The sequence below is a fragment of the Perkinsus marinus genome (assembly GCF_000006405.1).
Source record: "Perkinsus marinus ATCC 50983 genomic scaffold scf_1104296976192, whole genome shotgun sequence".
Classification (NCBI taxonomy): Eukaryota; Perkinsozoa; order Perkinsida; family Perkinsidae; genus Perkinsus; species Perkinsus marinus.
The window spans coordinates 61,799-89,037 of record NW_003200472.1 but is presented as its reverse complement, the minus strand read 5'-3'; the positions used below and the strand labels follow the sequence as shown (position 1 = coordinate 89,037).

At 50.3% G+C, this 27,239-nt stretch overlaps 9 protein-coding genes and 1 non-coding gene across 10 annotated transcripts; 3 read left to right on the top strand and 7 right to left on the bottom strand.

The window, feature by feature from the left end:
• Window positions 1-38: 38 nt before the first annotated feature.
• Pmar_PMAR004033 (hypothetical protein) lies at window positions 39-1,549 on the top strand (the record flags this gene model as incomplete). The annotated part of the gene is made up of 3 exons (XM_002764764.1): window positions 39-179; window positions 258-410; window positions 515-1,549. 3 exons carry the CDS (start codon window positions 39-41, stop codon window positions 1,547-1,549), a joined length of 1,329 nt encoding a protein of 442 aa, XP_002764810.1.
• Window positions 1,550-3,022: 1,473 nt separating this feature from the next.
• On the top strand, window positions 3,023-5,954 carry Pmar_PMAR004032 (conserved hypothetical protein; the record flags this gene model as incomplete). Its single annotated transcript, XM_002764763.1, has 12 exons — window positions 3,023-3,097; window positions 3,244-3,336; window positions 3,384-3,462; window positions 3,508-3,634; window positions 3,686-3,809; window positions 3,854-3,973; window positions 4,021-4,131; window positions 4,170-4,283; window positions 4,360-4,492; window positions 4,538-4,679; window positions 5,040-5,143; window positions 5,197-5,954. 12 exons carry the CDS (start codon window positions 3,023-3,025, stop codon window positions 5,952-5,954), a joined length of 1,980 nt encoding a protein of 659 aa, XP_002764809.1.
• A 158-nt stretch (window positions 5,955-6,112) lies between these two features.
• Pmar_PMAR004031 (RAB-2,4,14, putative) lies at window positions 6,113-7,149 on the top strand (the record flags this gene model as incomplete). The annotated part of the gene is made up of 6 exons (XM_002764762.1): window positions 6,113-6,158; window positions 6,210-6,304; window positions 6,364-6,491; window positions 6,538-6,664; window positions 6,756-6,899; window positions 7,051-7,149. The coding sequence occupies 6 exons, from the start codon at window positions 6,113-6,115 to the stop codon at window positions 7,147-7,149; spliced, it is 639 nt and encodes a 212-aa protein (XP_002764808.1).
• Window positions 7,150-7,712: 563 nt separating this feature from the next.
• On the bottom strand, window positions 7,713-7,786 carry Pmar_PMAR004030. Its single transcript has one exon. It is a non-coding gene; the product is annotated as a tRNA-Val (tRNA).
• A 2,610-nt stretch (window positions 7,787-10,396) lies between these two features.
• Window positions 10,397-12,183, bottom strand: Pmar_PMAR004029 (hypothetical protein; the record flags this gene model as incomplete). The annotated part of the gene is made up of 10 exons (XM_002764761.1): window positions 10,397-10,498; window positions 10,542-10,676; window positions 10,719-10,796; window positions 10,979-10,996; window positions 11,295-11,412; window positions 11,479-11,598; window positions 11,663-11,715; window positions 11,807-11,880; window positions 11,927-12,046; window positions 12,093-12,183. 10 exons carry the CDS (start codon window positions 12,181-12,183, stop codon window positions 10,397-10,399), a joined length of 909 nt encoding a protein of 302 aa, XP_002764807.1.
• A 3,005-nt stretch (window positions 12,184-15,188) lies between these two features.
• Pmar_PMAR004028 (conserved hypothetical protein) lies at window positions 15,189-15,824 on the bottom strand (the record flags this gene model as incomplete). Its single annotated transcript, XM_002764760.1, has 1 exon — window positions 15,189-15,824. The coding sequence occupies one exon, from the start codon at window positions 15,822-15,824 to the stop codon at window positions 15,189-15,191; it is 636 nt and encodes a 211-aa protein (XP_002764806.1).
• Window positions 15,825-16,289: 465 nt separating this feature from the next.
• Pmar_PMAR004027 (mitotic checkpoint protein, putative) lies at window positions 16,290-17,725 on the bottom strand (the record flags this gene model as incomplete). Its single annotated transcript, XM_002764759.1, has 8 exons — window positions 16,290-16,365; window positions 16,416-16,604; window positions 16,653-16,710; window positions 16,780-16,881; window positions 16,927-17,029; window positions 17,092-17,302; window positions 17,348-17,427; window positions 17,570-17,725. The coding sequence occupies 8 exons, from the start codon at window positions 17,723-17,725 to the stop codon at window positions 16,290-16,292; spliced, it is 975 nt and encodes a 324-aa protein (XP_002764805.1).
• Window positions 17,726-17,797: 72 nt separating this feature from the next.
• Pmar_PMAR004026 (hypothetical protein) lies at window positions 17,798-18,460 on the bottom strand. Its single transcript, XM_002764758.1, has 3 exons — window positions 18,164-18,460; window positions 17,955-18,110; window positions 17,798-17,897 (listed from the first exon to the last, which is right to left on the bottom strand). The coding sequence occupies exons 1-2, from the start codon at window positions 18,364-18,366 to the stop codon at window positions 17,963-17,965; spliced, it is 351 nt and encodes a 116-aa protein (XP_002764804.1). The 5' UTR covers window positions 18,367-18,460; the 3' UTR covers window positions 17,798-17,897; window positions 17,955-17,962.
• A 327-nt stretch (window positions 18,461-18,787) lies between these two features.
• Pmar_PMAR004025 (hypothetical protein) lies at window positions 18,788-22,496 on the bottom strand (the record flags this gene model as incomplete). The annotated part of the gene is made up of 13 exons (XM_002764757.1): window positions 18,788-18,866; window positions 18,911-19,528; window positions 19,579-20,024; window positions 20,234-20,430; window positions 20,486-20,638; window positions 20,774-20,891; window positions 20,936-21,031; window positions 21,080-21,253; window positions 21,305-21,592; window positions 21,638-21,795; window positions 21,840-22,046; window positions 22,099-22,222; window positions 22,266-22,496. 13 exons carry the CDS (start codon window positions 22,494-22,496, stop codon window positions 18,788-18,790), a joined length of 2,889 nt encoding a protein of 962 aa, XP_002764803.1.
• A 231-nt stretch (window positions 22,497-22,727) lies between these two features.
• On the bottom strand, window positions 22,728-26,761 carry Pmar_PMAR004024 (ubiquitin protein ligase, putative; the record flags this gene model as incomplete). Its single annotated transcript, XM_002764756.1, has 19 exons — window positions 22,728-23,197; window positions 23,241-23,375; window positions 23,420-23,539; window positions 23,584-23,676; window positions 23,726-23,820; window positions 23,868-23,972; window positions 24,024-24,125; window positions 24,170-24,305; window positions 24,357-24,495; window positions 24,542-24,736; window positions 24,786-24,925; window positions 24,995-25,120; window positions 25,259-25,381; window positions 25,425-25,769; window positions 25,821-26,072; window positions 26,127-26,264; window positions 26,328-26,423; window positions 26,465-26,597; window positions 26,658-26,761. The coding sequence occupies 19 exons, from the start codon at window positions 26,759-26,761 to the stop codon at window positions 22,799-22,801; spliced, it is 2,976 nt and encodes a 991-aa protein (XP_002764802.1). The 3' UTR covers window positions 22,728-22,798.
• Window positions 26,762-27,239: the final 478 nt, after the last annotated feature.

The window sequence follows — 27,239 nt, the reverse complement described above, 5'->3', positions numbered from 1 at the left end:
ACGTTGTGGCCCAGTTCAATGCGTCTCTCAGAGACATGATGGCCTCCTTCTTTAGAGATGTGCTCATTGGCGTTCCCTTGGGGAGTTCCAACAGCTCAGAATGGATTAAATTTGTTGACAATCCTGAGGTCATCAAGGTGAAGGAAGACGCACGGATGGTTCCACAACTTGTTGATGAGGTAATTTCACAGCTTGTCGTTCTTGCTGTATGGCCTCGAACTCTCCGCATTAGAAAGGAGTATAACCAGTCTTTTCAGGAGCTGAAGTCGAGATGGATCGCTTATGTACGGGAGAATTTCAAGGTGATAAGGATGAGCTCGGCACAGGCTGCGAGGCTCGGACAGTTGAAGAATGATGAGATTCAGGAGGCTTCCAGAGCCACAGGGGATTCCCCAGCCATAGCCGCTAAGGTGTGTATTTTTGGCTCAGATCATCGGAACTGACTGCTTCTTCTGCATTTACGGAGTGCGATTTCCCTCCCGCTTAAGCTCCCAGGTCATTGTCGCTCTCTCAGCTCCGCCGGGAAGCAGCTCTTCTCCCACTCGCGAGTATAGAAGCTCAGAGCTCCTCCGTCTTGCTCAAGTCCGGTACGGAAGTCTCAATCCGCCTACAAGCCGGGGTGATCGTTTTTAAATCTTTTTCTTTCTTTGTCAACGTGGCTACCGATGCATCTTCTGGGTATTTGGAGCTCTGCCGAGCTCCCTATAATACAGAGCCTCTTCTTGAGAGTATTTCGGAACCCTCTGATGGGGCGGTTCGCCGATATGAAGCGTCCGATGCTGACAGGGCTCGAGTGCGCGAGGCACGACCGCATCAGCTCCCTCGCCTTGACACCCCAACCATCATTGGCGTGGGGGATGTGCCTGATCTGAATCGTGACGAGTTAGTCCTCAGCCGGTTGGATGAGACTGTCGATTACCAGGAGAATTCAACCAATCGTGGTTGGAGGCTCATCTATCGTGGTAATGTCGATCCTCAGGAGCCTCTTCTCTGGCACGGTGCTGAATTCACGCTAAAAGGGTCACGAAGACGAGTTGAAGGGCAGAAGAAGATCTTCGTCCGCCTGGCAAGTCTACAAGGGAACCTCAGCATTGGCTTGACTGAGTGTGATGATCCATCCTGCGTGTGTCGACGGAAGTATCCTGGAGCTAAACAAGGCAAAAAAAGTTGTCGAAAATCCGTTGGATTCAACAGTGACGGTGTGAAGTGGAATCGCGGGAAGCCAGTCCAGATGAAGGCGTATCAGATCTGCCAAGGAGATCTGCTAGCCTTGATACTCGTCTCTGCCGGCTCTGACAAGTTCGCCAGAGTTGAAATCGGAGTCAGTCAAAATCAATCCTCGATGACGATTCTGCCGGTGAAGCTAGAGTCTGACAGTCCGGGTGGAGGCCGGCTTGTGATCAGAGCTAGTGGGAGCGCGACTATCGATCTGTTGCTTGGAGATGGCCCGAGTCGCACACTGGGACAGGGTGTTCCGTTGTGGCAGGCGCTCCCGGCAGTGAAGGAAGAGCCCGAGTCCGAAGCCGACTGTGACATGCCTGATGCATGATGGTCGCTCCATTATGTCTTCCATGATTGATTTGACTTGAAATATTTGAATCTGACCGCACAGATTTCTGAGTGCAGATATGTCTGGGATCGCGACTGGTAGCCAGGAGGGTACCAGTCGTGTTCAACGACAACTTTGTAGGCTCTCGATCGTTTCAATCTCTACTGAATGCCTTTGAGTTGGGCGCTTCTCAGTCAAAAACAACTAATCTGGATGGATCTGCAAAATGACGAGCACGTACAGGACGGTTGCTCAGGCTTATAATACCCAGCGTATTGGCAAATCGTTTTGTATACGATGCTAATAATCAGTGAATTGCCGAAGAGTTGGAAGCGTATTGTTGGCAGTTTTGGTTGTTTTTACTTCTGCATGATGCCCACGGACGAGTGACACGGTTAGCGAAACACGAGCCTCATCATGAGATCACTGGCAATTATGCCAGTCTGTTACTACCGGGGCAATTATGCCAGTCTGTTACTACCGGGGCAATTATGCCAGTCTGTTACTACCGGGGCAATTATGCCAGTCTGTTACTACCGGGGCAATTATGCCAGTCTGTTACTACCGGGGCAATTATGCCAGTCTGTTACTACCGGGGCAATTATGCCAGTCTGTTACTACCGGGGCAATTATGCCAGTCTGTTACTACCGGGGCAATTATGCCAGTCTGTTACTACCGGGGCAATTATGCCAGTCTGTTACTACCGGGGCAATTATGCCAGTCTGTTACTACCGGGGCAATTATGCCAGTCTGTTACTACCGGGGCAATTATGCCAGTCTGTTACTACCGGGGCAATTATGCCAGTCTGTTACTACCAGGGCAATTATGCCAGTCTGTTACTACCGGGGCAATTATGCCAGTCTGTTACTACCGGGGCAATTATGCCAGTCTGTTACTACCGGGGCAATTATGCCAGTCTGTTACTACCGGGGCAATTATGCCAGTCTGTTACTACCGGGGCAATTATGCCAGTCTGTTATAATTGCCCCGGTAACATGAAATTAAAGTTCCGAACGACGAAGCCGATTTTCCAAAAGGGACGAAATTGAAGGTCTGATTCAGACCGTCTGAAGGTGTACTCCACGAAGTTGAAAGTTCTATGACGAACTCAAAGGTTAAAAAGTCGAAATTGAAAGTTCTATTAACACGAAGTTGAACTTCCTATCGACTTCGGACCAACTGGAATGTTCTATGACGAAGTTGAAAGTTCTAATTGTGAATATGATCTTTCCGTTTCGGATTCGTACCTCTAACTCCTCGCGTCCCGACAGAATTGATGGTTTTAAAAACGAACTAGATGTTTAAAAGGTGTAGTTGAAATGCTGGGATCATTGCGTAGGGGAGAGCGATGGGCTTTACCCCGAGGCTCAAGTTGATTCTTGGTGGTAAGCTCGAGAGCAATCCGGAATCATCATCAGTGTACGACTAGGACTGTTCCCTTTGTCTTCGTTTTCGGGCGTTGTTGTTACAAATGGCGTCTATGGGTCATGATCCTTTCGACCCCGAGGTTATGAAGGAGCTGAGGAAGGATATCACTCACGAGGAGGTAGGCTTCTGGCTTCTCATCCTAGAAAGTTTACACTAAGGACATTATTATGGTTCATAGTATTATATCGGCATGGAAATGGGTTATGAGGAATCATGCATCAGCTGACTGGCGATATCGTACAGTTGGAGAGTAGCGGCTTTTAGGTCAGCCAGATTACGAGAGCGATGAAGAGGCCTGAGTTCCAGGAACACTTCAAAGAGTACATCGACGAAATATCGGACCCCAAGAATAAAAAGGTTGGCAGCAGTGACATGGCCGCGCCGCTGTACAGGATGGAGTTTAGGAGTATGAACAGTACTTAAAGCAGCTCGAGGATGCTGGGGAAATGCCAAAAGGCAAAGTCCTACTGAGATGCCAACCAGGTGGTGACAAGTACTTGCTGTAGTTAGATCACCTCGGCTCGTCAGGTATATGTGTGAAGACTTCGATAAGGTTCCCATCGGGGCAGGCGCAGAAGCTCTTTCTGAATATATGCTATACTGATAAGCTTGGGGATGTTCAGTTTAAGAAGCAGGGAGCCAAGGCGCATGAGGAGTGCTGAGGAAAAAGCTCAGCTGGAGGACAATGAGGATGTTGGTTTCTCAGTCCTGATGCTACAGCCCAAGCGCCTGGATATGCGGTGTCGTTGCCGTACTCTGCCTCTCCTCCTAGGCCCGATAAGGATAAGAGGGATAATCTATGCATGGTGTCCGATGTGGCAGTGAGCCAGGTAACTCAAGCATTGGCGAGAATTGTTGGTCTCGTCGCACTCAGCGCACCTTCGTCCAAGCGATTCAGAACGAGGCCTTGTTGAAACTCGTCGTTGATACCGTCAGTGAAGCCATCACTACTTCGTGCCTAAAGGGCGGCGAGACGGTATCTCGGGACTTCAAGGTGGACGCGATCTCCAGTTTGGCATTGAGGAGGGCGTTGTGATGAAGGTGCTGCAGAAGATGCGGTGTAAGGGCGGCACGCCGATGCCTATGAGCGTTAGCGAAGATATGCTGCTAACAACTAGGCTCGACAGGAGTAGCAAAAACGCAGCAAATAAAGTAGGCGAAAAGTTAATGCGGTTTCTATTATGCAATAGGCTGACGGAATGACGCCGGCGGAGTTGCGGAAGATGCAGAAACGGGCCAAAAAGGATCAGAAGGGGAAACAGCCGGTGGCGGCAGCATCCAGTTCTGAAGCCGGCGATATCAAGGTGAAGCGTTGTCTATTGAATCGCTCGGCTTCACTAATGCTAGCTGGTGCGTATTGACTTCGTTTGGTGTCATTAGGAATCCGGTGAGAGTAGTAAAGACTGTGCCGGCGGAACAGACTCATCAAACGGGCTTGTGCTACAGCCCAAGTTCAAGATAGTGGAAGTTGGACAGCTACGGGACCTTACGAGTTTCATGGACTCCTCGGCTGGTAGGATACAAGCTTCAGCGCTCGCTGTGGATCCGGTCTTCACAGGCCATGCTTCCGCTCCGTCTGTTCATTGGACATTACCTGAGAAGATACGCCTGGAGGTGGAACTGCCTGGAGTGAAGCATAGCAGCGACATCGATGTCGACACTGCCGGGGTCACTGGTGGCGTTATAGTTCAGACCAAGAGGTGAGGTCCGTGCGGTATGCAGTTCTACTCTGTGGTAGATGTTATTCGTTACGGCTTCTTGGACATTGACCCGTCGCTTTGAATGTGATAAGCAGCGTCCCCTCGGACTAGGTGGATTTTGATGCTCATTAAGCTCGCATTAGTGCCTCCATTACATCTATCAACCTCTGCAGCAAACCTTTATCTACTTTCGGAGTCCTCGGTAGTGTAGGCTACATGGTCCTGTTCATTCTAGGGACAAGTGCTGATCTGAATAGTGCGCTTTTGCTCAGCATCTTGTTAAGTCGGTATGTTGCATGTCGGGGTCTTGCGTGATATTTATATCAGTGCTATTGTTTTCACTTGTTCAGAATCGATCAGATACTATTTGGATATCGCCCTCCCCTACATCGTGGACAGTGATAATGCAACGGCCCGGTTTGATAAGAAGCTCCACAAGCTCTCTATCATCTACCCCGTTACAAGTGAGCTATTCTCCGTCTGTGTAGACGCTCTCAGAGACGGTCCGTTATGGCAGACCGGAGATCTCGCGGGGATGGGACTAGTGATCTGGCAGTCGCTGCACCAGATGAGAGCTGCATAGCGGTGGAAGGCAGCAGTTGTCCAATGCAAGGCGAAATGGAGTCGGAGGGCGTCAGCGAAGTAGCAGGCTCGGACCCGGAGAGTGTCGATGGAAGAAATAACGATGATGATGAGGAAGTTCAGGGCACAGTAGTGGAGAGTCCGGTCGATATCGATTCTGGAGATACGAGGAGTGAAATTGAGGCTTTTACGGTAGAGTCCGTGGATAACCGTTCTGGTATTGTTGAACTCGGTTTTAACACAGAATCGCAACGGAGTTCGGAGACGGTAAAATCTGATACAGACTTTATGGCTAGTGATTCGTTCGGAGGCTCGCGTGATGGGTACTACTTCGGGAGGGGCGACCAGGGTCTCGGCTACTATAGAGACCAAGCAACCAAGGGGGGATCCGAATTGTTGGAGTTGGGTACCGGTGAAAGCGTTGCCTTGTATGATGACGGTGAGCTCCCAGGTGGTGATGGACAGAATATCGGTTGTGAACTTTTGAAGGAATCAGAGGCGGCCGTGCTCGATGTCGGATCGGGTGAGCCCTCGGCCGATGCTGAACCCACTGCCGGCGTTGCTGTTGTTGAAGAGTTGGGGGTAGAGGCGCCTTCTACTCAACAGACGAATGAAGATGAGTCGGATCCAACAGCAGCCTTGTTCGGTCAGAGTATACGATTGGAGTCCTCTCTACATTGGGTTCTGTTATAGCGACATGGAGCCACATGCGAGGTGAAACATGTCAAGGTGCTATTTGTCTCCTATCTGAGTTGCATTGCTGTTGAGTACGGGTGAAGTGGTGAAAGGCAATGACTGGACTGACTCCTGACTAATTGGCATCGGTGGTGGCATTCGTAGGATAATTTTTAATGTCATATTCATATCTCTTCAAATACATTATCATCGGCGATACAGGTAGCAGTCGTGGCTATCGTTCCTCCTTTGAGGTATGAGTGCTCGTGTTAGGTGTTGGTAAGTCTTGTTTGCTCCTACAATTCACCGACAAGCGCTTCCGACCGGACCATGACTTGACTATTGGCGTAGAATTTGGTGCTCGACTGGTGGGTGGGGTGGAAGCTAATGAACGATTGCCTTGTGATCTGGTAGAGCTGTCACTCAGGTGAATGTTGATGGCAAACAGATCAAGCTGCAGATCTGGGACACGGCGGGACAGGAGAGTTTCCGCTCAATAACGAGGAGCTATTATCGCGGAGCCACCGGAGCTCTTCTGGTCTACGACATCTCAAGGTAGCGTATGGTCGGAGCTTCTGATTCCAATACGATCCCTGATCAGACGAGACACGTTTAACCATCTAACACGTTGGTTGGAAGAAGCAAGGCAGAACTCCAACCCTAACATGGTTATAATGCTCATCGGCAACAAATGCGATCTCGAGAGGCGAGAGGTCTCTTACGAGGAGGTACATTAGGGAAGCACTGGGTTGGCGAGCGATGGTCTTTGGATGGAGAGATGCGAATATTGAGCAGATCTTGAACACTTCCTGTTTCCAGGGTGCAAAGTTTGCTAAAGACAACAACCTGATTTTCTTGGAGACATCGGCGAAGACGGCCCGGAATGTGGAGGAGGCATTTCTGCAAACAGCCAGGAAAATTTACGAGAATATTCTCGCTGGCGTTTACGATCTATCCAACGAGGTGAGTCGTGCGTTTTTATAAAACTCTGGGGACATTAAGAATCTAGAGATGAACATAGTGAGGTTTCTCGCGTGCATCAGCGCTCTGATTCTCCGGCGAGCGAGCCGAATGATGAGCTGTTAGGTCGCTAGTATGAGCTGCTTTTTGTTAGTCGCATGGCATCAAGGTCGGTCTCCCTGCAAGCAGCACAAATGTTGCCGAGCTGCAAAGTCAGAGATTTACTCAATCACAAGGAGGCTGTTGCTCCTGATTCTGTGTCGGCTTGTCTTGTATAAGTACTCTGATCAAACACACTTGATAACTATTCTTCATTTCTCGATGCAATAGCGCTTGTAATAAGATTTTTGGTGATACACTTCTAGTCAGTGAAAACAGCTACCTCACACGGTTTGCGTTGAGTAACGTACCTTCGGTGGTGGACGTCTTGATACAATGCGATATGTCTTAGTATCAGTGGTACGTAGTTCATCGTGAGACTTTCGCCCAAGCTGTTCAATTGTTTTCCTTGGTATCCTGCCCCTCAAGTAGGAGTAACTCTGTTGAATAGTCCACATGAGATTGGAAACTAGTATCCCAGCGGTCCCGACCGATTACGTACTTTGTGATTCCTCAAAAGAGACTCACTCCAAACTTTCGATATGATGTTGAGATTGGAAATCCAACTCGGGACCTACTTCGTATTAGGCAGGCATGATCACCAAGTAGTCCATTCTAGCAAGATGATCTACGTTTTGGCTGATATATCTCAACGAGCTGGAAATTTTTTCGAAGGTAATGACGCATCATAAGATTTGCCAAGAAGAATCGATATAATACTGGAACCGAGAATCGAACTCAGGACCTACTGCGTGTTAGGCAGTCGTCATAACCAACTAGACCATTCCAGCAAGTCGATTAACATTTCCGCAGAGATATCACAATAAGTTCGATGAATGGTGTGGGCGACAGTTCCGGGGTTCTCAACGCAAAACCACATCTCTCGATACAACTCAGTCTCGTTAGCAGCAAACTCATGCGTCACCACGTCTAATTTCATCGAACAAGTTGTCAAGAGCACGAAGATTGGACTTATTGCAATCAGTTCGGGAAGTGGTGACATGCGAGATTGGAACACTATCTCGCTGCTGAAGCAAATGAACGAGCAGTGCTATGCAATGCGATAAACGAGGGCACCTACATCGTGGGGACTCTCTAGAGCCCTACGCTGAAGCAAGGCACTCAACATGGGTGTCTCTGCAGCTGGGCGCGCCGTCACAGGGCCCGTGTTATAGTTCGGCTTGGACGAGAGTCGCCCTGCACTGATGTTCGCCCAAGACGACCAAAGAATGAAGCATTGGGAAAAATCACCTTTCCCCGTAGACAATGTAGTTCCAATACGAGAGAGACTCTTGAGGTACTGTGCGTGTTTCAACGCCTGCATTTGTTTCTCTTGGTGTCGATTTGCGGCATCGACAGCGTCAGCCACTACTCGTTCTCGATCGTGTTCCATGATCACCGATGCGAACTGATCATGTCGAACCACCCTCAACAAAGGTTGGTCGCGAATCAGAAGACAATAGTTTCAGCTGCTCACGAATCGATCATCAGATGAATCAATGGCTTTTCAGAATTCGAGGAAAGTCCAACCTGTGTCCGGCTTAGACGGAGTTCCTCCATGAGGGATCGATTGAGATCCCGCTGCTCACGAAGCATCGTCAGAAGGGTCGCAGGAGAATCATCTAATCGGTTCTTGGTCAATAACTGACGACGAGCGAACACGGATGTCCACCTGTAGTGGCAACGGGCGGCTTTGAAGTAGGGATAGAAGAATCGTCCAGTAACTGACGATGAACAGCAATCTCAAGAGTCCCTTGAAACCCATAGCTACTGCTGAGAATGGAGTGATGCTGGGTCGAGAATCTAAGGGAAGGCATCGAAAACTGTCATAAGCTGCTGGACTAGGGCAGCCAAACTATCTACCAGCTTTGAATTCGTAAGACTCGCGCACCGCCTCTTGAAGTGGTTTCGGCTTTGCATTTTTAGGCGATAGAGATCCATGCATTACAGTCGGGGGGAGGTCTAACATGTTTCTCGCCTTACCAGCTTTGTCCGCGAAACGATTCTCACCTATGTGGAGAGGAAGCCTTACTTCTCATCGCGAAGAGAGTTCGACTCACTTTCAGTTGGTGAGTGGTTGTATTTGTTGGGGGAGGTGATTTTCATTGGCACAGGGCTATCAAACTCACTGTCTGCAGGTCCCGAAGATAGTTGTGAAGGGAGCTGGAGAAGCAGTCTGAAGGACAGAATCGAAACCAGGGATAGCAGTGAGCTGTGAGGAACGGTGAAGAATAATCCTTAGTTTCTGACCCCCGTCGGTGCTACCGGCAGGAAGGCAAAGCGTTGCTCAGGATGTTGACTTCGTCGAGAGCAGCTCCTTTCCGAGTGGTCACGGATACTAAGGAGATCACCCATGCAGATGAAATTTGGTAGGACTATGAAAACTCACTCGCCTCGGGGCTTGTTTCCCGTAAAGGTAACTGAGAAGCGAGAGTACGAGACCTCGCTAGTCTGGGCTTTGTGCTGACCCTCAGCTCCTTCGCGAAACTGACAACGTTCTCTGCATCTAGTTGCATCACTATCCTCTGACATCTGCTGAATCCCTCCGCCAAATTGTAGCTCAACCTGAGTGACCCTAGCTGGATAATGACTGTTGCTCAAATGCTCGCTAGGAAGCAGTCGAGCCCGTAGGAATAGCCGATAGAATAGACTACTGAGCAGGCAAGCGTTCAAGATCTCACCGATCAGCCTCGAGTACGAAGGTAGATCCTCGGCTTGAGAGTCGGTCTACAAGAGTGCAGAAGCGCTTGGCCAATCTCGACCAACTCATCGTCAGCGTCCCATTAACATCTTCTTCAACTACTCTAGCCACTGTAATTGTGTCTACTGCATGAAGGTTGTCTTGGAATGGACCGCAGCTTGGGAGCCCACCAGTAGAATTAGAGGAACCGTCGCGTACAGCTTCAATCACGTCGTTGAGGCGGCGAAGTGAATAGTCCGACAGCCAGTTGACATCCCTGCAGAGCGGGGACCAGCTCGCTCTGGAGTCAATGGAGAGACGATAGACCTGAGAGTATTATCTATGATCCAATCCAGCACGCCCAGTGTTAGAATATATGTTTGCTGTCCTCAGCTGCCGCGCGAGTTTTCTCACTAATCATCTACGAAGTCGGATAGAGGTGTACAGAAACCAATAAAAATTTCCCCAAAATTTCCCCAGAGTTTTCATACTCTAACTAGCACATGTAGTTGACCATGTGCATATTCTCCCAACACTGAGGACACCATCACCTCAGCAAGGACAGTCAACGCAGCTGCATAGGTCGGTCCCTGATCCCCTTCGTCACGCCTCGAGGCAGACTCGATACTCTGAAAAATAATAGAGTTGATACTGCAGCGTACAGATGACAGATACCAGTGCTAGAGAGGACCATAGCGGGAGTTTTTCATCTTCGAAAGATTCATTTGGCCTGCGGAACAACACTGCGTTTCAACGCTACCATAGAATAGTTTCTGTCGATGAGCATCTCTGACTCGGCAATATCCTCTTTCCCCGTCCCCACCTATATGAGCAAATACCGAAATTACTAAGTTTTTACGACCTACTTCCCGAGATGGTTGCAACAGGGAATGCATCACAAGACAACATATGATATCATCTGTGGTGGGAGTCTGTGCAGGTCTACTGAGCTGCTCGAATGCATCACAGAGCGCCGAGAGAATTTCTAGACAGACTGCTTCCTAACAGAACTGCGGTCGGGGAAGTGTCATGACCCAGCTTACTCGAGTCGGGCTGTCGACCGTCTCACAGACCCTCGAGCGGACAACAGTCTTGAGAGGCTTGGGTAGAGCCCTCAACGCCTACAGTCAATGTGCAGCTTTACTGTTGCGACAACAATTCTCACGTTTTGGATCTCCAATGCTAAGTGGTTCTGCAACCTGGATCCTAGCTCGAGAGTGAGAGTTTGGGTGAAAATTTTGAGCAATGTCGGCCGCTCCCTGATTTCCAGTGTTCACAGGGTGTTGGGAATGAGGAACCTCACTTGCGCCTTGTTGATTTCCTACGAGAGCTCTCTGTCGACACTCCATCGATACCAGCACATTTGATATGCTGTATGAGCTCGAGAAATTCTCCACAGCACGCCGAAAGACGGAGTGTAGATGTTGACAACGCCCGCACTTCGTTCACAGAGTCTCTGAAGCCATCATCCAGTTTGACACGAATGAGATGCCGCATCGTGAAGCGTACTGTTTTGTAAAGGCCGAATTGAGAAGCTTCCACCAATCAACGCTGTACCGGAATGTAACCTATACTCAATAGGAGACGTTATCGATGATACTAGAGATCAAGGAACTCACTCGCTGGCCGGAAAGCAACTCGGCCACGGATAGGTTTATCTTATGGTCGCGCATGAGACCCTTAACGGCAATCCATCCCGGATGCGTGGACGTTATTCGCTCCGGTGCCAAGGACAACCTACAGGGTGCAATACAGTTGAGTGAGGCTATGAAGGTGAGCCCTCGTTCACCCTGATTGCCCTACCAATAGGATACTATACGTAACGTGGCGGCGTCGACGTTCAAGGACCGGAGGATTCCAGCCTTGAGAGCATAAACGATCTTCCTCTCAATCAAAGCCGTACCCAACCTATTCGCCAGCAACCTGGCAATGTAAAGTATCAGAAACTGGGCCGCACATGTAGACATAGGGTTGCTCATATCCCCACCTATGGACGACTTTGGGTGGATGCATGGCTTTAGTCTTCGGAGGTTGCCGGCCCTGTGACAGCAATGTGGTGATGAGTGCATCGATGCTTGTTAAATAATGGAGCTGTACTAATGCTGCGTATTGACAAGCCTGTTAGCCTCACGAATTCATCGGCAGTTTGCGCTGTCATTGCCGTGCCCTGCCAGAGTACATCTCCTACTGCACGAACGGTCGCTCCTAACCAGGAGAAATGGCATCTGCAGTGCTACTAGTGGTCAATTACCGACGAGATCATCCAAGCACTGCATTTCACAATTATTGAGGATACCGGCCCACTCGATAATGCTGGCGAAGTCGACTGTAGACACCCCCCTAGCAGATGGATACGATACGCGGCAAGTGCCTGATGATGATAGTCTCCCATCTTGAGTACGTTTCTTGCTGACTACGGGTGATCCTTCTAGCGAGGCGAGTAAAAAGGTCAGGATCAACAGACAGGGTTGTCGAGTTGCTTATTCCGCTAGGAGCACAGGCACCCATGGTTTCAAGGAGGGGTTACTAAGACTATTGATGTGCTGACCTATGTGATACGAGACGGAGGTATCATACTGGTGTAGTCTTCCTTTTCATAATTCATTAACTAACTCAAGACTAACACAGAAACTAGCGAAACGTTAGTGATGTCTGCGATGCTTTCAGAAATGACACCGGCGCCTGAACCAGGTTCACCGTTCCATGGCCAAGTGATGAAACATCGTTGCATATCGCTGAGTGGAACCATCGATAGACAGAAACACTGGAAAAATGAAATTTGCCGGCACTTGTATATTTTTTTATGTCGTCATAGCTCGTCGACGATGGTGAGTGCAGAATTGATTCAACTACCATTAGAGAGAGCTTCAAAATGGTACCTGAGTCTGTCTGGTATTCACATGTTCCAAAAAATTACGACGGGCGGGCCCTTTTTTCGGTCACCCTGTATATTCACTAACACAACAGTATCATGCGATATCGTTGACGACTAGAACAATGCTCTCCTATTCAACAGGGAGTTCATACTCGCGGAAACAAGACGCACAAACACTGATTTCATAAGCGATAAACGACGCTCGAGTATCCCCAGCAGATGCTGAGACCCCCTCACTGACCATGATGAACCCCTAGAAGGCTAGCTATACCGTGACGATCATCACACGGTAGAAAGAATCAGCAGTCATACTAGAAGGGACGGTTATGAATCAACAAGTACATCGCTCTGATGATAAGCCTGCCGATTAGGATACGAGGATTGCGGATCGATTGAGTACGATCCGATAACACTTATAAAATCGCAGAGGAAAATGTACACCCAAGAAATAGTAGAGTCGTATCAAGGCGTCAAGAGCATGCCACCGTTCACTCGGCTGTAGACCCCACACTCTCTTATCGCGTCTCATACCTCTCTTATCCTGAGATTCAGTGGGATACCAACAGGGCCGCTCACGCCCAGAATGAACAGTAGAAATTTAGAATATAGTTGAAATCAGAAAAAATAGTTGTCAACTATGAATAAACATATAATAGAAGCCGATGCAGAGACATCCTAGACAGGAGAATGACAACAATAGCAAGGGGGAATAATCGGACAGAAGACAACGTAATATACAGGCGCTGCTTCCCGCAGCAGCCATGTGTCGTTGACCGACATATCGGGTAAATACTTCGCCTCAGTCGCTCTTCACATTAGTGCTTATTAGACGACTATACAGCGCTTACCCTCATTCACTCTCTGCTTGCTGTAACAGTGGACGGAGCGTAGTAATAAAGACTGCTCCCATTGTCACACCCGACTTCTTCCTCGGGATTGATGCCTGGTGCCCAAGAAGTCCTACATACAGGACAGCGTATAACGTCGCCTTTGGCATCTACAGCAGTCGGACCCCAATGGTCGGTGTAGACCTTAGCACAGTCTCGATCAAACTTGTGAGGACAGTAGACCGATTCCACCACCCTGGACTCCTCGACTTGTACCGGAAGCTTCTCCTCGCTTTCGGTGGAGTCTAGCGAATCACCATGAATGCTCTTCGAGCCGCTCATATCAGCCAGACATATCGGGCAGAGTTCGCCCGTGGACGGAGTTGCCGGCTTGAACATGGTGCTAAAATTGGGCATCTTAGACCTCGGCTTTCGGCGCTTTATAGTAGTTCTGAACACAGAACTTCGCCGTCTCCAGAATTGCAGTAGAAGTGGTGGAACTATAGCCCAGACAATGACCACGAAAATGGGGAACCTGAAGGTTGCGGAACCTGAAAGTGAAGGAGACCTACTGCCACAAGCAAACGCAGCTGTTAGCTTGTCTCACCTGTACTGGCGTAGATGGTGATGCCAACCAAAGCGCCCAGAATAGAGAACCATGCAGTAACGAGTGCTATGAAAATCCAATAAATTCGATAGTGTCGATCACGAGCACTCATTTGTCGGCTTGAATGTGATACCATTGAGAATAGATGCGACTCCATTAATTAAATTGGCTACACAGAAGCACTCACTACATCAACCAGCGAGTAACCGATCGACAACGAAGACCCGCTCACCCTCAGGGACCCTCCATACCCAGGGACCCATGCACCTGGGACCCTCATGGGACCTCATGGGATTAGTCGGGAGGGTCCACGCAGGGTCCCTCAGGGACCCATGCATAACACAACGACTGAGCTGATCTAGTTCATACACTTATATGCGTCCATCAGCAAGCAAAACCTGTGTCACATGAAACACGGCACTAGATCAACGACCGAAAGGCCGCATGCAGCTCAGCGCATTCGCTCAGCGGCTACCACCTGCAAGCAAACAACTAAACCGATCATCAGAGAGATTACCAAAGGCATACAGTTCGGTTCTCGATGCCGGCGTCCTTTATACTCGTACATTCACTATCGAACACCCGAGGAGGCATTCTCGAGACCAGGTGATAATTCAGATCCGCCTGAGTGAAGTCTTGGACGCCACCGCCCGACACTGTTGATGCTGCTCGATCACGATCATTGCATAGCCCGGAGTCCATCCAGTCATACAGGTCGGCTACAGGCTGACTACCTGGCACCAGCATCCTCCTGAGGCCGCTGTGACCCTCCTCGCCTCACCAAGGAATGCTCTTTGTACGCGTTTGCCATGGAAGAGACGAGCTGCGACCTGCATCCAATAGGACTACCTATGCATTCAAAAGTACATCATCTACCCACCTCTACTCGGCCCGCAGCTTCTGAAACACCCTTCACATCTTGGCCACAAAAAGGCACTGAAAGCTCATCTCGGACCAGGGTCCCGCCATGAACAGAAACTGTATTAGCTTCTCGTCCTTCTCTTCAATTCCACTCGTCGTTGGAATTATCTGCTGCTTGTCTCCGCCGTTGAGCTGGTGGGGAGACATTAAAATAGGTAATACAGAAACAACTATGTCAATACTATTCTGAAACCAAGCATATCAACGAGGCAACACAGCACGAACATATTCATCATTAAATTACAGCACGACCATGCATCCATGTTGTATTGCTACTTCTAATTCACTCGGCAACTTTCTTTCCAATACTACTAGCTACCACCACTGGCGCCTTGCGTTCGTTCATCTTGAGATGAGTATAGCTGACGATACCCAGGACCGCCAGAGACACTCCTATGAGGTTCGGCAGAGTGTAGGGCTCTCCGAAGGCTAGGTAGCCACTAGAGAGTATCACCACCAATTTAGCATGGCCAAGTACATTATACGACACTGGAGATGTCTTACCAATTACCAAGAATATAGATAGATTCACGAGGAAGGCCATGATGCAGGAGGCTAGCACCAAACCACCAGCATAGGTCCCCCAGTCGAACTCTAGTAGAGTGTGAACATCATCAACTGCTGGGACCACTGACAGCAGCATGATCATGGACAGAGGAGCTTGGTACAGTAATAGCTGCTGACTACTGCACTTCAGCTCTTCCTGCTTAGTCTTCACCCATATCTGATACAGACTAGTGCTGAGTATTCCGGCCACACCAAAGGTAATGCCCAATAGATTCACTTGAACACTGGTCGCTGTAGCCAAACCGACTCCTATGCATATTGGGAGCAGAGCCAGGAGCTGGTTCAATGGTAGAGTAGTGGAGTAGAAGATGTATTGTATAGCCACAATAACGGGAGTAGTCATTACTTTCATCAACTGATATGTTCCTACTGTATTATACTGCAATGAGAGATTATTGAAAACGACAAAGCCACAAAAGCTGACACAGAGTGGCAGCACTGAGGCTATTGGCAGTCGTTCGTGTGTGAATTGCCCAGCCATTATACATAAGCAGAGACCGATGAAGGTGGCCAGGAAGTGCAGAACCGTGAGCGTTGTCGCCCAGGTAAAACCGTTATTATACGCCAGCTTATTAATCCAGATAATGCAAGTAGCACTAAGGAAGTTGAGTGCCATGTAACCGCATACGGCGACGAGGGACGGAGAACCTCCACCTTTAGGAACGGCTACCATAGCAACTACAACGACAAGACCGATCCCGTCTCCTGCTACTCGTATCGAGAACTCCAATCGATTGTGGTGATCACTCCGAGGAAACTGTGATTCCATATGATACTGTAGTCGTGATGTTGGCATTTCCGACGATCGTTGCTGTAGCTAGTCTACCCTCTTCTTAGCTTGCATCTCGATATCGCTAACTGGGCGAACTATGACTGCTCGCGGAGGCTCAGGACTAAGACAAACGGCAAGCAAATGAACTCCCTCCTCTACTGACAGTCTTACCTCTTGGGACCGTTGTCGAAACAGTAGCTGACACCCATAGCCAGACGGGTACCATCCGGGGAGAAGCTCACGCTCGATACTCCTCCAGAGGCAACCTCATCCGCGGTCATCCTCCACAACCGCTTCCGAGCCTCTCCGTCCCATACTGATACCACACCATCAGAACCACACGTGGCGAAAGTGCCGTGCCTATGAAAGCACCAATTTCGAGTTTAGTGGTCCAGTTCCGATCACTACTTGGGGTGGAAGGCCACGCCGTTCACAGCGCTGACGTCCTGGTCATCCGAACCGACGGCTGAATGGGATTAGATGCTTGATCCGATGGTCGAGACTCTGGCGGGGTCGACGAGCGGGAAATTATTACATTTCTTATGATGACACTTGAACGTGTACTTCCCCCTCACTTTATCCGAATGCTCAAAGGGCTCCCATGCTGCCTTCCCTTCTTGACTGCCGCACACGAATCCTGGACCCGACACAGTTCCGGTAACCATAAAAGATAAAGCACTACCAGTTCCCATCGGATGGATGGCCATGCACCGCATAGGCTGCGAGAAGGGAGAGTCCCTCACTTGGACAGGTGTAGACAGGTTACGTATGTCCAATATCAATACCTGCCATGTACTCTATCAGAAACCGAGAAGCAACAGCAGTAGGAGTAGTAGTAGCGGGTCACCTCTCTCATACTGGTTCCGGCAATTACTCGAGTACCATTGCTAGGGTCCAAGGCCATACAGAATATCTTCCCTTTGGCTGCAGTACACTTTGCACTTTCCTCCCTCGTCCGAGTATCCCACAGACGTATGGTACGGTCCCAGCCTCCACTGACCACCAAGTCTTGGTCCAGAAGACACTTCTCGACACAGGACGCTGGTAGCGAGTGGAACCTATTTTAAAGCTGACAGCCACGAGCGAGCCCAGCCATTCCCCACTTGTCAACACGATTAACCTCTTTCCCTCCTTGGTTGAAATCTATCAAGACTAAGGCTCCCCCCAGGGTAGCACATACGGCCTGAGACGGATCGCTGAACGTGACGTCTAGAAGCGGGTAGTGCTCCTTCCGCGTTGCCAACAACGAATTGCGATTCGTGTCGTACAAACGGCAAGACTAAAACAGTAAGAGGTAATTCGCTCAAGGCTGAGTCGCAGCTCACTCCATCCCAACTCGATACGGCCAACAAATGGGCCGGGATATTGCCCACTCCATAGGACCGAGTCGCCTGTACCGGGAATCGAACCCGGGATATGGCATCCAAAGGAGGGGACACCAAAGTAGTTGTGGTGCAGAAAGCCGCAGAAGAGGAAGACATCTGCCCAAAACCAGCACTGGGTGAATCCCACCGACCGTCTTCCCTTCCTCTCAAAACTCGACACTGTCACACGAGCAAAGGCTGGAGAATGTAATGAACAAAAAATATGGTACAAATACGACCGATTCTGAGATGAGCCATCGCGACTGGATGTAAACCATGAGGGAGATATCTGGGGAGCAGAAAACGACTCTACGAGATCGAATAAACTAAATAGTAATACACCTACCATCATGATCATCGGCGGTCCAGGCTAGGATACTCCCGAGATCCACCTCCTTTCACGTCCTTCATGAGGTATCGACCTCTACTGCCACCACCAGCAGGAGCAGCAGAGGAACTTGTCGCCGATGGAGCTTGTGAGAGTACTGCACCACCCGAACGTCTGAATTCAACAACACCATGATTGATACGATACTGCACATAGCTCTCCAATACCTCTGCCCGTAGCTCTGTCCAGGTCCAGACCCGCCACTGCCTCTATTAGTAGACGGGTTATCCTGATAGGATCTCTGCCATGGAGGAGGAGCTGGATCGCTGTAGCCTCCTCGGGCCTCCCATGTAGACTGCGCTGGAGCCTCCACTCGCCTCCTCTTGGGCGATGACTCAGGTCGTTGATAATAAGCTTTCTCCACAGGCATTGAGTTCGCACCAGTCTGGGGACGATAGTAATAGCTGTTCTCCTCTTGATAGAATCGTTCAGTAGGCACCCCTCTTCTGGGCGGAGGAGATGACGAATCTCGATAGCCCTTGGTTACTACTCCATACGGGGATGGCTCTCTCCTCCTCTTCTCCTGCCATGCTGGTCTCCCTCGGTCCCCAATACTACTGTCACTAACCCTCTCACCACGATATGCGTATCGAGATGCACTAGGTGGCACTGTCTGCCTCGGTGGCGCTTGATCACGGAATGTACTATAACGATAATCGTCACCATAAGGGAGGGATGACGGAGGCCCGCCACGCGAACTTGATGCTCGTTCGACGCGAGGTGTCTCTCGTTTAAACCAGGTATCCCTAGGAGGTTCCGCTCTAGCTGGTGAGCTGACGGCCGCCCAGGACCTATTCGATAAGAATGGGCAATATAGCTTCAACAAAACGATCTACCTCCTCATCGGCTCCTCTCTTCTCCTCCTCCCCCCTGAAAACTCTTCCACCTCATCCTTTTTACGCCAATTGCCCCACCGGCCCTTCTCCCATCCATCCCAACTACTACTACCTCCATCATCACCAGCTCTCTGCTCCTTCTTCCAGCTGCTGCCCCTACCACCGTCGTCCTTCCAACCCCAATCATCCTTCTTACTACCCCAGCTCTCCTCCTTATGCTCCCATCGAGCGTCCTTCCACTCTTTCCAGTCACTCCAACTGCTACTGCTGCTGCCCTTCTGATCCCCTCTTGACCCATTCTGCTGCCATCTGTTGGCGTCGTGTTTCCCATGCCACCTTCCACCACCTTCATTGTTACCCCATTTATCACCATCCCTCCACCTATCACCACGATCCTTCCACTTCTGCCCTCTGGGGCTTTCCCTCCACTCCTCTGCCTGTTCCGAGCCATGCCCCCCATCCTCCTTCTCCCATAATAAATTCCTAAAGGCGCCTTTCAATGCCACCGCAGCCGCGTCCCGCCTCCTCTCATCTTCACCGAGTACCATCACCCGTATCCTAGGCAGTTCCTCTATCTGCGCATCGATTGGACGATCGGCTGCCAACAAGCACAGCGTTCCAGTTTGGCTACTTATCATCTTCAACTGCTTCTGGCCCTTACCCGAGCCAGTCTTCGGAATAGTCATCTCGAGGAGTCTGAACAAACGAATTGAACACCAATTGCCACGAACTGCCACACATATTACCGCTTTTTCTCTTCTGCCGAATTATCCTCGAGAATTCCAATTTCTGTAATATCGCCCCTCTCTTGTAAAGTGGCGCACGATAGGACCAAACATGCCCCGAGAGCTTCCTTCACTCGTTCGACTCGGAGGTCCTCCTCTTGCCAGGGCTCCAGAGATTTCACTCGTCTCGCACCATGACGATCACGCCTCTCCTTCTCATCTTCTTTCTTCTGCTCTTGCTGATATCGAGACAGCCTTCGCTCCGCTACTAATAGCCACTTTATGTACTGTTCACATCGTAGACGCTGTTCACGGCCACCCTCAACGAATATCATGGGGCCGATGACGGCAGCAATAGCACCCGAGGCAGTATAAAGGGGCACGTCCATCAAAGCCTCATTAAATCTGTCCTTTCCTTCCTCTCCACCCAATTCCGGCAGCCATAGACGATCGCATGCGTAGCCACCCTGAGGAGGAGGAATATAGCAACCACGAGGGCGAGTTAACTAGTATTCACAGTAAACAACATGCCCAGTCTAACATGCAACACCACCATGGTACTCCTAGTGGAATTGTCAGGTGTCACCACAGACACCAACAAACCTAGTCACCATGGTCACCATCACAGAGGGCACCGAGTCGGCGTAGGAAAATGAACATGAAGTTGGTGCCCTACCTCGACCTCATCATCATCAGCCAGCCTTGCTTCGATCGACGAGGTTATCCATCCCGGTATGTTAGCCTCGATCTTAGCCAGTATCATGTACATGCATTGCCGACGTCTCGCCCAGGGACCAACAACGAAGAGCGGCGTCGTAGTCGTGGGTGGAATGGCCGGGGTATCAGCACTCGGGTCAGAATCGTCACCACTCTCTACGGAGATGACGGGAGTATTCTCACACAGCACATGAGAGCTTTGCTCTTTTACCAGCATCAGCAACGAGAGTATCCTCTGATGATTCCTTGCCGAGTAACAAGAGACATTCGAACTTGTCCTGTAGCTGACGGACTTCTTGTTGCCGCCGTCGCCCTTTGCCGAATAGCACATCAATCATCTCAGTGGGGATCTCAACCTCAGTGCCTACCGTATATCATCATCAAGGATGCCCACAGACCAACAACAACAACAGCGGCCTCCTTGTGGTAGAACGTCCTCTAGCAGTTCTACACTTTACTCTACAACCGACCAACCGGACTCACTCAATCCCCTTCTTACAGTCATCCCTCTCTGCCGCGTCTTCAATAACCACGGCTTCACCGAGAAGGCCGGCCACTGTCCATTGTATATACTCTCTTGCTCTCTCACGCTGTGCCTTGGTGCCAAAAACATCGACCTGCAAGCCACCACATATCCCCGATACAGCACGAAATAACTTACGAAATTGGAAAGCCGGCAAATAGTGGCACCACTGAGCTCCTCCAGTTTCCTCTTCACCGAGACATGATCCTCAAAGAGAAGAATGGCGTCAGATTTCTGACCATACCCAAGTCGACAGACACTACGACCCCCCCAGGTCACTACATCCATCTCGATGATATCAGACACCTCTCCTTCCTCGCCGCTCAACGACTCCTTCATGCGTCCCGTATAGAATCCATGGACCTTCGCATCTACCAAATTCCTAACCTCCATCTCGCAGTGCTTCCGAGCGTGAGAGTCACCAAAAATGGCGACCACCACTCTGTCGGATGAGACCTAATACCGTCATCCTCGTACATTCGGACCACCACCCATCTCTAATCTCACCTGACTTTCCCCGGGCAGAGGTTCCAGATTGCCCAACAAGAAGGCCATGGTCCCCCACTTGTCCTCTAACCCTCTCAACTTAGCCCCTTTACTCCCCAATATCAATGCCACGGCACTCCGAGGAACATCCCTCATGACCGTCAAATCTCCACCATCGTCTTTACTTAAGTCCACTTCAACCTCTGCGCCGCGACGAGACAACACTATCCTCATATACTTCGCTGCTCGTTCGCGTGCAACCTTAGTACCCCTGAATACGACTGCTGCCTTTTGCTCCTTATCACCATCCTAACAACACAGCCCTCTCCACATTATCACGTAGATCAACCTCACCTTTTCCAAATCCTCTTTCACAGTGGCCGATTCCACTCCACTGGCACGCACAATTTTTTTCTGAGTATTGCATCCCTTGCCCAAGAAACGCGGTATGTCTTCAGAAGGGATCTGTACCATCGTTTCGTCGACATCCTCCTCTTCTACAGCGGTTTGGACTACCACACTTTCATGAGCTTCCAAGTAGCAACTTCAGTGTTACCTTGATCAGGAGCGGGGAGACTTTCCCAAGATACGACCAGCCGTTCGACGGTTGCAAGTCGCCGTGGGTCATCGCATTGAATCGTCTCTCTCGCCGTATCCCCCTTGTCGAGCAGTGCCCTAGGCCCTTCAACAACAGACAGTAGGGCCTCAGCCTCGGGGAAAGGTCCCCTAGGGATAGTCTGTGTATCAGGTTCTCCAGCCTCGCCTGAATATGCAGCCATCAAGGACAGAACAAGAAAGTCTCTGTCATGGACCACCTCCATCATGTCCTGGTGACTCCTCAGGTGACCTTTTCTTCATCCTTCCCTCTTCTTTCGAGTGTGAAGCATCAGTGACCTCCGACTGGGATTGAGTCGCCGATGGATTGCCCTCCTTAGCGCCCTGAATCGAGCCCCATCATCCCACCCATCTCTACCAGCATTACCACGTTCTCTTCGGGTAGCCCATTCAAAGGCACTCCTTGCTCATCATCGCCAGCACTGGGGTCTTCCTGGGTACCGTCAATAGCAGCAGGCGACTCCGTACCGTCCTCTGCACGAGCCGAGCCTTCCTCTTGTGCTGTCTGGTCGTCAGTGGTGGGGTTGTTGTCATCTGGACTCGCTGGAGCTTCATCACGAGCTGGCTCTCCGAGGCTGTTCTGGTCTGTGGTATTCATTATATCAACAGATTGCAATAAGTAGCCCTGCTTATTAATTCTATCAATTCAAAATGCAGTTGAACAGAAACTAAGCATTTTTCGCGCACGCCCTCGTAATCGATTCGCATCAGAATCGGACCGAATTTAACCCATTCTGACGGTACACACACAGTAAACGCATTGGTCCGTCGCCTATTAGTACTAAAACGCAACATGTTATTGTAAACACTGTATATAAAAGTAAAGGTGTTGGGGAGAAGTATGCTGGTGAAATTATAACAATATATTAGCAATGAGGAATATTCAGTGTGGTAAATATATCACGATAAACCAAAGCCTGCTTTCGCATGGATAGCAGTTAGAAGTTTCCTGTGGAGCTTCTCCACATTAGCACCACAGTCCGGCAACTTAAGTAGATTAACACAAGTGCTGGCGGTTGGTAATCGCTCAGGGTCATCCACTCTCGCGATTGCGAAAAGAGGAGATAGTGTTTTGAAACCAAGCAGGGGCGGTCTTGAGTTACTCGTCACAAAGCGGAGGAGCGCATCTCGATCAGCGTCTGTGAATAGGTCTTTAACAATGTACCAGAAGGCTCTGATGTTGGGATGATCGGCAAAATAGCCGTTGGAGTATTCAGTGTGCCGTTGGAGATCATCAACATCAAATCCACGACGCTCTTCTCCCGATACAAGCATGTTCAATTCTTCCGGACAGAACAACTGAGAGGAGGGAATGCAACAACCCACCATATTAAGACCCTACCTGCAGCCACTGTACAGGGATGATGTCGCCGACCCCTTCCACAAACGCTGTAGTTTGCTGCTCTATTTGTGTGCATGCTTTGAACTTGGTCATCAGCAGTAAGTAAAGCATTCGGTTATCCGCAGTGACCGGAGTCTAACACTGACCATCACCCGCTAGCCTTTATGTTGGGAAGTTACCGTGCTTCCACCGGGTAGAAGATCCACATCGCGACCTCCAGCGGTGACCGTGAAGTTGAGCGATAACGCCGCTACCTCCTCAGCCGAGCAGTGCCGCAAATACAACAGACTCCTACACACCTACAACAACGAGCTCACACCGATGATGAACAGGAGAGCCGCACTTGTTTATCGATAGTTGCAACTTCGTCAATGGAGAACTGCAATCCCAAGAGACGGTTGAGGAAGACGATGGAAAACCTCGTATCGATTAGGATCTGAGGAGAAGTCCCAACGTGACGAGATCAAATCTAGTGGACGACTGACCAATTCGTATATGGCCTTCCCAACTGCTCTTCCAATATTGCGGACTTGGTTCAGCTCCTCCACAGTGGGGGTGGCGTTAGGGATGGGATAAACGCCTACGACCAGCGGGCAATCGCGTAATGGGAAGAAAGCGGTAGCATACCTCCTCGCTCGTCAACGGTAAAGAACTTCCCGAATGCCTCTGTTGTCCACAGATTGAGGAACTCCTTGAAGAGCCCGCCACCGTCTATACCAGGCTCCATGGCACCTACATAGACGAGGAGGAGCTCGAACTAATACCAACACAACAACGCCTTACCGGTCTCATCGACCCACTCCACACGCCATCGGGCATGGCTCGATCCTGATGAGGACATAGTCTCCATCATCTTAAGTCCGTCCTTCAACAGTAGATCGGGATCTGACACAAGGCGTGACGAGCCGGCTATGGAGCAGAGGTGTCACCCCTGTGGACTGTCTGCAGTGTCTCATTGCGTCGTGACCTCATCATGAACATCAAATCAGCATTCCTTCGCTCGCCGCCACTATGGTCGTTCAATAAGACGGTGTGGAAGAGTGCGACACGATCCTTGAAGGCCACCTAGACACGGGATGCCTCCAAGCCAAGAAGAGGAAGGGGAAGACACCTTACGGAATGAGGGAGTTCAGCAAGGACCGAACTAAGCTGTCGCTGCTCAGCTTCATGACCTCGTGTCCTTCCATTCGACTTGGGCGTAAAGAAGTAGTGGACAGTTGCCAGCCCAGTGCGCTGTGGTTCCCCAACGGTGGGCCTGACCACAACGTAGGCGGCATGCACACATGCCGCGCCGGGCCTACCCAGTTTGGGTTTCCTCTGCAGCTCCAGAGTTGCCCTCGTCCTCATCCATGTAGTCGACCTCCTCCATATCTTCATCCTCCTCATTATCCTCACCCACTGCTAAGTCTGCCAACTTAACATCAGCTGCAGCCCGAAGTAACGGTCGGGTAGAATGAACAACCCAATACTCAGCAGAGTCGAGGCCGAGGGTCGACCTAAGACGCGCTACTGCAACAGCGACCGACCGAGCAAGACAGGACCTACCTCCGGCCATGCAAGGAACGACAAAGTCTACATACTCGACCAACGATGGCTTTGATCTGATCTCCGCACTCTGGTTGAGCAGTGGCTGTGAGCAGTTTAAATGCCACCAGGTTCAATACAGGTATAGCCGACCGCAAAACCTGAATGAGGATGGACCCTTGGCAAGCGCCCGGCGCGGGGGAGGCGGAAGAAACCACCAGAAGGCCTACATCAGGATCCACAGGGTTGCGATCTTTACTACGCAGATCGTCAGCGTCCATAACCTGCAGGGCTGTACTGTAGAGTGTAGCCGATGCATTCAAGCCGACATACACAGACTCATCGCCAGAAAGCACCTGATCAATGAGATGGTGAGTGGACCTACACCTTTACTCGATCTAGTAAAGACTCAAGTTTTAAATGCAAAAGCCGATTTAGGGCCCGACTGTAGTTTTCCTTGATCGAGGAAAGGCGTGGTCTACACCAAGTCCTACCCTATCAACGCAAGACTGAGCCAGGGCCTCCTTGGCGTTATCCGTACCGCTAGGAGGGACCAGACATGGCTGTATGAATCGCCGTACGACGACCTGGTGTATCCTCGGAATCGAGGCTAGTAACTGCAATGGGAATACCAAGGGGAGATGAGCTGAAGAATACTACCACTCTAGTGTCGCTGCCGAGGACGACGGAGCAGTGACTGCCAAAGTAGAGGCCCAGAAGGGCCCAGATCGCCTCATCGTCCCCTTGCCGAGCCAACGCCTTCATAACATGCGGGGATAGCAGCAGGTCATTGGAATTGCCCCGGGACCGTGAGCTCCACCAGACAGCTCGGACCACTGCACTCGATATACCGCTGTTGGCTGAAGTCTCGATCCAGCGGCACAAGTTGCGCGATAGCAATGACATTCCCTCATCAGTAGAAGCTTCTGCAAAACAGCGGGAGAGAGTTTCCTCGATGTTAGGGTAAACACTCTCTAGGTGACGGACTGCTATATTCGTGATTTCCTGAAAAAAAGGTAGACAGTACTACGACGCAAAAACAGGAGGGCGTCTTACACTGAACTCTGGCTCATCCCGGTCTACTGTGGACCCCTGAGCGATAGTGACCAACGCAAGCTGTCCGCCTATCTCGGGGTTATGGAGGAGTTTCATCGAACGCGATGGGTCTCTCCAAATGCCCACAGCCAGGGCGCGGACCCTAGTGGGTGTTGTGGCTGCCTTGGCTATCTGATTCTGGGGAAGAACCAGGGCCAGGTCGAATCCGGCGGGCACGTCAAGGTCCAACAGGAGTGATAAGAAGCGTGGTAACTGAGAGAGTAGACAGCACGTCGGAACACTGCCTACCACGAGCTCGCCACGTACCAGGCCTCGTGGGTAGCAAGATAAGAATGGGCTTTCAACAGAATCAGTGGAAGAGGCCCCACTGAGCTGATGGTGTCGGACGACCAAGTTAGCAGTGGCCGCAGCTATTCGTCGGTCCTCAGCTCGGTCCGATCGTATCTATAGCATGTGCGAGTTCTTAGAAAGATGGTATGAACATGGCCACTGATCCTCCCTACTTACACAATGAGCGAACAGCAAGCGTTGAACTTGTCCAGGAAGTGCCTTGCCGAGGAACTTGCCGATGACAGAGTCATCCAAGCCGAGTGTGTCCATTACCTGAAAGAGCAGTGACGAGACGATATAGCCCACGCCATTACCTTAATCAAGTCACCGTTACGCTTGTCTACAGTAGCCCGGATCTCGCGGGCCACTCGTGATGCCTCGCGCCGGCCACGATATACGCGCTGGATGAGCCCCGCTGCCACGACCCTCCTCCGGTCCTGCTCCCGTCTGAGATATCGATACTGCTAATAACAAGGAGGCAAGGCATGTCATTCATATACTACACACTTCTGCCTTTGAGCCCGCTGTTGTTGGAGGAATCGGGCCTTGCTCAGTCCTGATGACCGACCAGCCAAGTTAACACCACCACCGCTGTCGAGACCGTTCCACATAGGATAATCGAAATTAGTAAATGTAGTGTCTAGAAACAAGGAAAGTTCCTATCCAACTACTGAACAACAACACAAGCCTCTTTGTGTTCGTGGAAAGCTGATTAATACAGTACGATCCTAAGTGAACTCTCGTAGTCCTATTTGGGGCTCCCAGCCGTCCATACGCGACGAGGCTGAGCGGCTCCTCACTCTTTATGGTCAGATCTCAGCACTAGTCCAGTACCTTTCACTCGAGTCCATCACCACGTTATATGGCAGCTAGTCTGATCCAGCAAGCGTATAGACCCGCTTACTCCTGGTGGAATCGAGTGAGATAACCTGTCGTGAATTCAAGGCTTACAAGCCTAGTGACACCTGCCAGGCGATTGTAGACCCGGGGAATAGACCTCTATAAGAAACGAAGGTGTACACAGGATGCACGCTGTGCTGAAATCATGAAGTAGCCCCGAGCTGATCTATGGACCATCTCACAGGTGCT

Bases quoted from the DNA above. Each gene is read 5' to 3' on its own strand.
- Pmar_PMAR004026 (XM_002764758.1), bottom strand. From the start codon at position 18,366: ATGCCTGTGGAGAAAGCTTATTATCAACGACCTGAGTCATCGCCCAAG. The intron at 18,111-18,163 runs GTATTGGAGAGC...TGTTGAATTCAG, and splicing joins GGACAGAGCTACGGGCAGAG to ACGTTCGGGTGGTGCAGTAC.